The 8,527-nt window shown below is 40.2% G+C and overlaps 1 protein-coding gene across 1 annotated transcript; it reads left to right on the top strand.

The window, feature by feature from the left end:
* Positions 1–2,814: 2,814 nt before the first annotated feature.
* LOC106536770 (inositol-trisphosphate 3-kinase B) lies at positions 2,815–7,017 on the top strand (the record flags this gene model as incomplete). The annotated part of the gene is given in 4 exon segments (XM_014034096.1): positions 2,815–3,018; positions 3,813–3,963; positions 4,843–5,118; positions 6,079–7,017. Coding segments are annotated over 4 exon segments (1,413 nt in total), but the record flags the coding sequence as incomplete, so codon positions are not given.
* Between the last annotated feature and the right edge of the window lie 1,510 nt (positions 7,018–8,527).

The following is an 8,527-nucleotide window of genomic DNA, read 5'->3' as shown; positions in this document are numbered from 1 at the left end:
ATATAAAATAGTTGAAAAAAAAAACTCATGTTTTCCCACAAACCTTGTTTTCCCATTAGCTGGTTAAAACTACAAAATATCCTGTTGGTAGAGAGAATGTGAATTGCAAAAGTAAAAAAAATAAATAAAATAAAATAACATTGCCTTTAAATAAAATGGGAGCACTCTATGTTCGTATAAGAACGATTTATCCTGAGTTTATTTGCAGATTAATTATCTGGACTCAGCTCCACTTAAGCCTTTTTCTCCTGAGCTTCAGGTGAGATGAGGAGCTCCGAGCATCCCATCTCTTTTTTTTTTTTTTTTACAAAATCTGCTGCTGTGGCTCATCGTTTAATATTTTGCTCTCTACCAGTGTGTTCACTGTTAAGCAAGTATTGTGACAAATTTAAACATACAAGTGCTTTACGTAAAGACATTATGTCTAAATTATCTTTCACTCACGCAGGTGAAAAGGACTTGTTTTTCCTTTCAGCACAACCTGAATGGGAAGACATGATTCAGTTTTCATCCTGCTCCTGTTTTATTGTCTTTATAAGATGATTTTTGTTTTGATTGRCTGTGTGAAAGGTTTTTATTTTATTTCATTTTTTGCCCACTCGTGTGCGCAGGCGGCCGGTTTGAAGCTGGACGTGATCCTGCWCAGTTTGATAAATAAGGCCGTGCTGAGGCTCGGAGGACTTTGAAGTGGCTCGAGTGCTCAGAGACGTTTGCAGGCTCGACAGGTTTACTAAACTTGTTAATTACTTTAAGGGTTGATCTGTCAGCYTAGGGCCAGGGTGATCGTTTGCTTTCCTGGTTCGTGGCTTTTATTGTTGAAATTCTGCTAGAARAATGCAGTGTGTTGCTTAGAGTTGAACATAATTAGGAGTTTATTAATAGCAATTAGAGTTATAAATAWGTCGTTAGGGATTTTCATACAAAAACAACTCTCGCGGTAGTTTGGTGTCGTGATGATGCATTCCGAAAGCATCTTCAGCTGTGTGGGGAGCGGATCAGGAAATAGTTAGGATGATCTTAATGGCGGTGAAAAAAAGTTTCATCAATGTGAAAATGGTGCCCGGTGCTGCCTCATTACACTGTCCCTGTTTGACAGAAAGTAAATCCTCTGCTTCTGCATGAAAGATTACGAAWAGATAACTGAACCAAAATAGCCTGAGCACACCTCTCTTTCCATGCTGGTCATCCAGTTTGTGTCTTTTTAATTTTTTTATTTATTTTTTGCGTTTCGCGAGACTTTTGGGGCATTTTTGTTTGCCCAAACCTTTTGGATCATCAGACAGAAATGAGCAGTAGACTTTTGTTTTTTTTTTAAAGCAGCTCTATTAGTTGGTAAGCCACTTGAGGCACGGCGAGGTTATTGAGTTTGTTGTTTTGCTTCTTCCAAACTGCGTCACTCCCCAAAAAGGAAATCCCATGTTTGTCCCAACGGTTCAGAGAGCTGGTGTCTTTATTMACGTGGAATCAAATCACAAGATCACTGACATGAATACTAATTCATTAACTTGATATAAAGCTGCTGAGCATTCTGCAAGACACAACTCTTGTGGAACAAACAGCGCATTTTATTTCATTTTAGAGAACTGATTGTGCTGAAATAAAAAAGCTTTGGTTTGCCTGTGATTGCTGAGGAATGACATGTCTCGTTGTTTTGCACACTAACTACAATCGTCCACTCGTGCAGCACAGAGCAGCATATTTGCATAGTTTATTTCCCAGCAGGACATGAAACCACAACCTGTTCAGTGTTTGACCTTAGCAATCAACAGAACCAAAGCTGCGTGGGACCATTCCTGCAGCTCATCTCCTGTTGGTGTTGATTCYTGAGCAAATTGACCCCGTTTTTGATTTCAAGAAGCCTTTTTCTGACAAGAACCGTGCGCTGCTAAGACACAAACGTTGAGCTTTGCTGAAACAAATTTGCTTTTAATTTATAAATGTATTTAAAAAAATGTATTTTCCTTTATATAATTTATCAGCTGATGTCTTTCAAGTTTGAATCTAAAATCATCTTTTGTGGAGAGGTGATACATTTGTAGACATTTTGGTCAAACTGTAAATGATGTCTTGTGTGATCTGATATCGCAACATGTTCAGGCTCTCAGAGAATTTGTTGAGGATGACTCTCAGCTACTACCACTACAGTTTTAGCTCAGTGTAGGTGAAATGGACTGAGTCAGCTCATTTCATGTTTGCTAAGCTCAACTGACTTGGTAGCCATCTTGAATTGGACCGGCTCCAAATTGGAATCAATTGTAGACGTGCAGTCGATGATTAACTTCAAAGAGTTTCGCTTAAATTGATTAATGAGATATTTTGCTAACAGACAGACTGGATTGACGCCAACATTTAATGCAGGCCTGTTTTAAGGAATATTGCGCACTGTGTAGTGTTCGTATAAGTAAATTTAAACTGAACACCTGTAAAACTGGATAATCCAGTTGTTTTGAGATGATGCTTGTTATTAGATTACGTGAGAGCAGAGAAGAAAAAAGTCTGGAGGTTTCCTGCTTAAAAAATATACAAAGGAGGTTATTTATTTAGTCAAAMTTTCAGTGTCAAATCGAACTTGTCGATGTGCCGTCTGCAAATAAAAGATGCTAATTCTGTCGCGTTATGCATCTTTCTTTGAGGAACTACATCATTACAATAAAATTCCTTCGTATAATTCAAATATTCACTGTTTGTGAAATTCATATTAATTTTGTTTCCAGTTTAAATGAGGTCGTTATTAATAATAACAAAGTTAGACAGATTGTGTTTGTGATGCAAATAGAAGTTATAAAAGGGGCTTTTTTTCTTGTTTGTTCCCAGCGGTCACATCAAACTTTCTTGTTGTGGAGCTGCTGCTGCTCGGGAGCAGAGGAAAAACTGAGAGCTGCTTGACAGAGCCCCCCCGCCCCCACCGCAGCTTCAGGGGACGTTGTCTGATGTGTCCCCAGCACATAAAGCCCCTGGCCTGGCCGTGGGGATGGCAGCCTCTGCCTTGAACCTGAACGGCCTCGGAGTCATGAACAGGTGCATGTTTACTTGTTGTTTTTACTTTTAACGTTGTTTCTAGTAAGAAGCTGTTGGATCAGATTTGATGAGGTTAAGCTTTATTGCTGATGCGTCAGAAAACATTCAGCAAGTTTCAGGTGAATGATTTACTTTCACATACAGGCACTTTTTAAATGTTTTATTTATATAGCTTCTCATCATCACTTGTACAATTCATTATAATTTAATTAATGTTATGGTATTTTGCAGTTTGTGCTGTACTGCAAACAATGCAATTGGACATAAATTGAATGTTTATTATGAATCTGTTTATCAAGTCAAATATAATGAAATTGAAAGATTTAGCTAACCACAAAAACTTTATTAGACATGTAGGAAGCTAAAAAGAAGCTGTGATAATAATTTATTGAAATTCTTTGTGCTGAGATCCAGTGATGAAGATGTTTATAGGAAATTTAATTTAAAAGATAATTTGTTGGAACTAAACTAAAACAACTGTGTTTCTGTACATAAAGTTATACAGTAGAATGAGCTGGATTTTATTCTTTAAAAAAATAAAGACTAATTTTGTTTGTAGTTAGTTTTTTGTTTGGGTTTTAACTCGGGAAGACGGTTTATATAAGAGTGATCATGTGTAAATTGGTATTCTATCATAAATAAAGGGGCCAGCCCAGTTGTTGTGTAMGATTTAGGCACATTAATAATGTGTAAATAATATGTACAACGTATTAATAAAGTTTTTACCAACGTATTGAGCCCCTTCTCCTTCATCATGCAGAGGGATCAACCAGTTTTTGTTCTCCTCTCTGCAGCAGTAATCAGTTCCACCCCCAGCCCGGCTCCTCCAGCACCACCTCCCGAGCTAAAACCAGTCCGGTCGGCCGACCCGTGCTGCCGGTTCCAGATCGAAGCACCTACTGTCCGTTACTTGGGGGAAGTCTCTACAGCCCAACGAGTCCCAAGGTAGGCAAGACTTTCCTTTTCTAATAGTTCTCCTGCTTGTACTCCTGTTTTACTACTTATTGATACTATATTTTCCACTTAAGTTTATGACTACTGTTGAGCATCTTGTCAAGAAAAGACCTCAGATGGGAGAAAAAAAAGGGTTTTGTTCTTTTTATTGTTAGTGATGTGTTACAGAACAAAATGCTTACTGAAAACATGTCTTTTCGCTAAAACGTGGAAAATTTGATTTTTATTTAGGGAAAATAGATGATCAAAGTATTTTATCTTCTCAAGATAAGCCTAGTTTGTTTTTATTTTTTATTTAGATTCTGTTTGCTTTGTCTTGTTTTGTTCTCTTAAGGGAAAGAAATTTGTGGAAAACAAATTTTGTCGTRTCATAATCATAAGATGATCAAAGTGCAAAAACAGAAATGATCTAAACCAGTAAGCTCTGTCATCCATGTTTAACTCTGATGATGAATGTTTTACCTTAAATCAACTCGACTGTTCTACTATCTAATGAAGGAGCCCATTATATGTTTTTATATATAATTTCTATTTAAAGGGTAAAACCTGACTCAGGTCAAACTAATTAACTGTTCAATTTGTTTAAATATTAGAATTTTYCTAAAAGAAAATAGGTCATGTTGCAAGACTGTGCAGCAGAAGGCTAAACTTAAACTTTTTCCTAAATCATAGTCACTTTCTTCAGTTTTTTTCTTTTTGTTTGCTTTTTACCCACAGTAATCCAAACATTGTGTTAGTTATTTGGTAGCAGCCTCTTGCTACTACAGCTCATAACGACCCAATAWGAAACAAAAACAACTGCTTTTGTTTATATAAAAAGCTGATGAATAATTAACTCTCCATGTGAATATTTACCTCTGTTTGGTTCAGACAAGCCCCCGAGCTCTGGGCCAAGCCTTTGTCTTCCCCGCTCCCACTTTGCTCCCGCCCAGCTCTCCGACCCGTCTCCGCCCCCCGTCCCCACGAAGCCCGGAGCACCTTGGAGTAAACGTGGGCCAGCGAGTCCGACGCCTGAGCGGGGACGAGAGGGGGGACGGCGACGGGCAGGAGGAGACGGGAGGAGAGACGAGAGGTGGAGAGCGGCGGGAGGAGAGGAGACGGCAGGCGCAGATGCTGCAGATCCACAGAGAGCTGCAGAACGTCGAGGTGAGCTCATCTGCCTTTTTTTCCTTCCCTTTTTACTCTCACATCATTTTGTACACACTAGAGCAAATGTTACACAGTAGAAAGCCCAGAGTGAAAACCCTGAAGGATTCTTTGTTGTGATTTGGTGCTCAAGTGCTAAAACTTATTAGAGCTTTGAAAGCAGAGCAAATCAAACATGGATTCTAGCAGTTTTCACCTGTCAATCTTGTGCTTTTATGATTAAAAAAAAGAAACATTGAAGGTTGTTTAGACATCCTGGTTTTATTACTTTTGTAAAAAAGGTTTGTTGGGTTAAACTAATACAGGATTACTTGGGATTTTATAGATTATTTCTTATATAAATAACAAATGTTTGCATAAGAGTTTTTTAAAAACTTATAAAAACAGATTTTTTTTCTCTTGTCATATTTTTTCTTCTCTCTGTTCAGTCGAAAGTATCGTGGCTCAGAATGTCTCTTGGCATGCGGATAGAGCAACGCTTGAGTAGTTTCCCCTTAGAAAACAATCAAACGTCTTGGAATCTAATGGAGAATTTGTGGAATGACGTAAAGGTGCATCTCAGTCTGCACAAACGAGCCGGGGCAGTTTGCAGACAAGAGTCATTGTTTTCGCCTTAGAGCAATGGTTCTCAGCCCTGGTCTTTGGGAACTACCATCCTGCATGTTTTACTTTGTTTCGGGTCCTCGAGGACCAGGCTTGAGAAGCACTGCCTTAGAGTAAACTAGATTGGCACCTTCAAAGTGATAGGTCAAAAAATACTGTTTTTTTTTCTTTTTATATCAGTTTTCATGTTATGTCTCCCTTTAGTTGAAGTTCGGCTGGTTCAGGAAACCTGTGAATGAATACCTGTGAAATGATAATCTACCACAAATAAACATCAAATTAAACTTCTCCACAGTTAGCCCAAACTGTAGCCAAGCTGGATTTAGAAATATCTTCTAAATTCTCTGTCTCTTTCAGGTCCGAGGAAAAGTGGGTTATTATGAGGCCCACATTTCTGGGAGTCGGACTCAGGTGCCTAACACTGAGTTCCAACGAAGCCCTCGGCCCGCTAGACGAGGAACTGGCCAAAGTCCTCCCCATCCCAACCAAGGAAGCATGGCTTTCGAATTCCCAATGACTCAGCCACAAGTGACTAAACTTCCCTCTGTTGTCCAAAATGGCAGAGAAATGGAAGAAAAAATGACTGAAAGAGAAAAGAAAGAAGCGAGGGATGAAGGTCAAAAGTACGGCAGCGCTACTAAAACAAATAAAGAGAACATGACACTGATTTATCAAAACGACTCCCGTTCAGAAACAACTACACAAACTCCCCTTGTCCTGCTCGTTCAAGAAAACGATGCAACAGCAGATGACAAAGGAGACAAACTGAGAGAAAGGGAGGGGGGAGACAAAAAGGAAGTAGAAAATACAGAAAGAGGGGTAGATGGAAGAGAACGGACAGAGAGAGAGCCGATGGATGGGAAAGAGGACCGACGGGGTCCTAAAGTGCTGCTTCAGACAGATGGAAACGGGTCGGACGGTAACCCTGAAACCACGGTTTTACCTCAGGCACAAGACAATAAGAGCTCCCCGTGTTTGGAGGAGGGCGATCACACCTCCATCATCTCTTCCTCCCTGCCTCCCTCCATCCCCGCGGTCATAGTCACCGACCACGGTTTGGAGAGCACGCCTCAAACTACCGAAGGCTCRGGATCCGAACAGGGGCGGTCCTGCTCCCGCAGCTCGAGTCCCGTTCCAAACTCCAGCACTCGGTCTTTAAGGAAGCTGTCCTCCTCCTCCACCTCCTCGGCTGGTTTCTCCTCTTCTTGGGAAGAGTCTGAGGAGGATATCTCCAGTGATACGGAGAAGGGGGAGAACCTTCTCAACCCAGAACACCTAAGCTCTCAACAGAAAGCGGTAAGAAGGCTAAAACCTTTTGAGTGGGCTTGTGTTTTTTTGTGCCAGTCAAATTGAAAAAGAAAATGAACCTGTCTGTTTCCACATCGGTTTGCTGATTGTTTCAAACAGTGGTTTAAAAGTTGGGGACAGGACACTAAGCAGTCTTTTAAAGATGATCTCCAGAATCGAATTCATTGCTAGATCAAATATTTTTTGCTCCAGTTTGTCTTATTAGCAGCATTTGTGGCACAAGTCTCTGCCATTATCGATCTGTGGGCTTCATGCAGTTATCCAGTTAGTAATCCTCAGAGCCTAAAGGGCTAGTTCCAATCTTCTGGAGTGGAGTCCTACTAAATCGAACAATATTTATCTAAGTAGTAGATAGTTCTTTGAACCACCTCAGGTTGTAGAAAGAAAGAACCAACAAAGRGTTTTGGCCAGACTGATGGGATGAAAGCTAGTCTGAACTTTTGAACTGACTCAAAACTAACCCTGTTTCTCAAAAATGAGCAGTTGTCTTGCTCCACTTCAAAACCTCTGAACTGACAACAAAACCTGTTTTTTGTTTTATGACTGATGCTTGACTTTTCTCTGAAGAGCTGTCCTCAGTTCAACTGACTTGACTTATAGGAAATTAGGTTGATTAGAGGAAACCGAGAGCCCCAAAGTCCAGTTTCCCTCCTCTTGAGCTCTGAGTGTGCTTCAGTGTTTACACCTACATTATTGACTCTCTTTTCTGGTCGTTGTTCACACTTTTCAGATTGGCTGATTGAAATATTGGTAGCTTAAACTTTCTCAGAGAACGAGTCAGCGATCTTGTTGATCTTAAACCTGTTGAATTGTCTGGATTTTAAAATGTTACAACTTTTAATTTTCTGTTTAAAAAAGGGTTTCCTATTGTTTCTTGGAAAGAGGTTGGTCTCAGCCTTTACGTTTTTTGTGTCTTTATTTCCTTAGTTCATTGTTTTTACGGCATGCACAGAAAGTAAAAAAAAAAAATCTGTCACAACCAGTTTTCCTGAGATGCTTTTTGCACAACATGTTTCCGAACAGACATATAAAGAATCTGTAGGGAGGGGAAAAGACATTGCTAGTAGGGGTTTAAGAACAATTTACTGATTAGCTTTTGTCGATTAAGCGAATGCGCGGAAATAAATCTTTCAGGTGTGCCAGTGCAATTAGGTCGTGCGTGTCAAAAAGCAAAGAAGCTACTGTCTTGGTGAGTTAGTTTTAAAAGCTTGCCCCTCGTTTGTGCGCCTCGTTTGCCTCTGAATGTGTCCGTGCATGTTTTTTGGATGCTGCCGTATCAAATGGCCAGTGCCCGCTGCTCGAGTAGCACTCGCTTCAGCGTGTGTGGAGGTGTGCATTCGCGTAGCTCAGGGCCTGTTGCTTCGTTCTTAAAAAGCTGGACATGTGAGCATGAAGTCGTGTTTGTGAGACAGCGAGTGTGGAAGAGAAAGGGGAAAGCCGTTTTCAGTCTCACACACTTTGATTCTATTTGCATTTGGGTGCAGTTCAAAGACGAGGT

This window comes from Austrofundulus limnaeus, unplaced genomic scaffold, assembly GCF_001266775.1.
Source record: "Austrofundulus limnaeus strain Quisiro unplaced genomic scaffold, Austrofundulus_limnaeus-1.0 Scaffold1965, whole genome shotgun sequence".
NCBI classification, from domain to species: Eukaryota; Metazoa; Chordata; class Actinopteri; order Cyprinodontiformes; family Rivulidae; genus Austrofundulus; species Austrofundulus limnaeus.
Note: the sequence above shows the minus strand (reverse complement) of the source record. Positions and strands in the feature narration are given on the sequence as shown.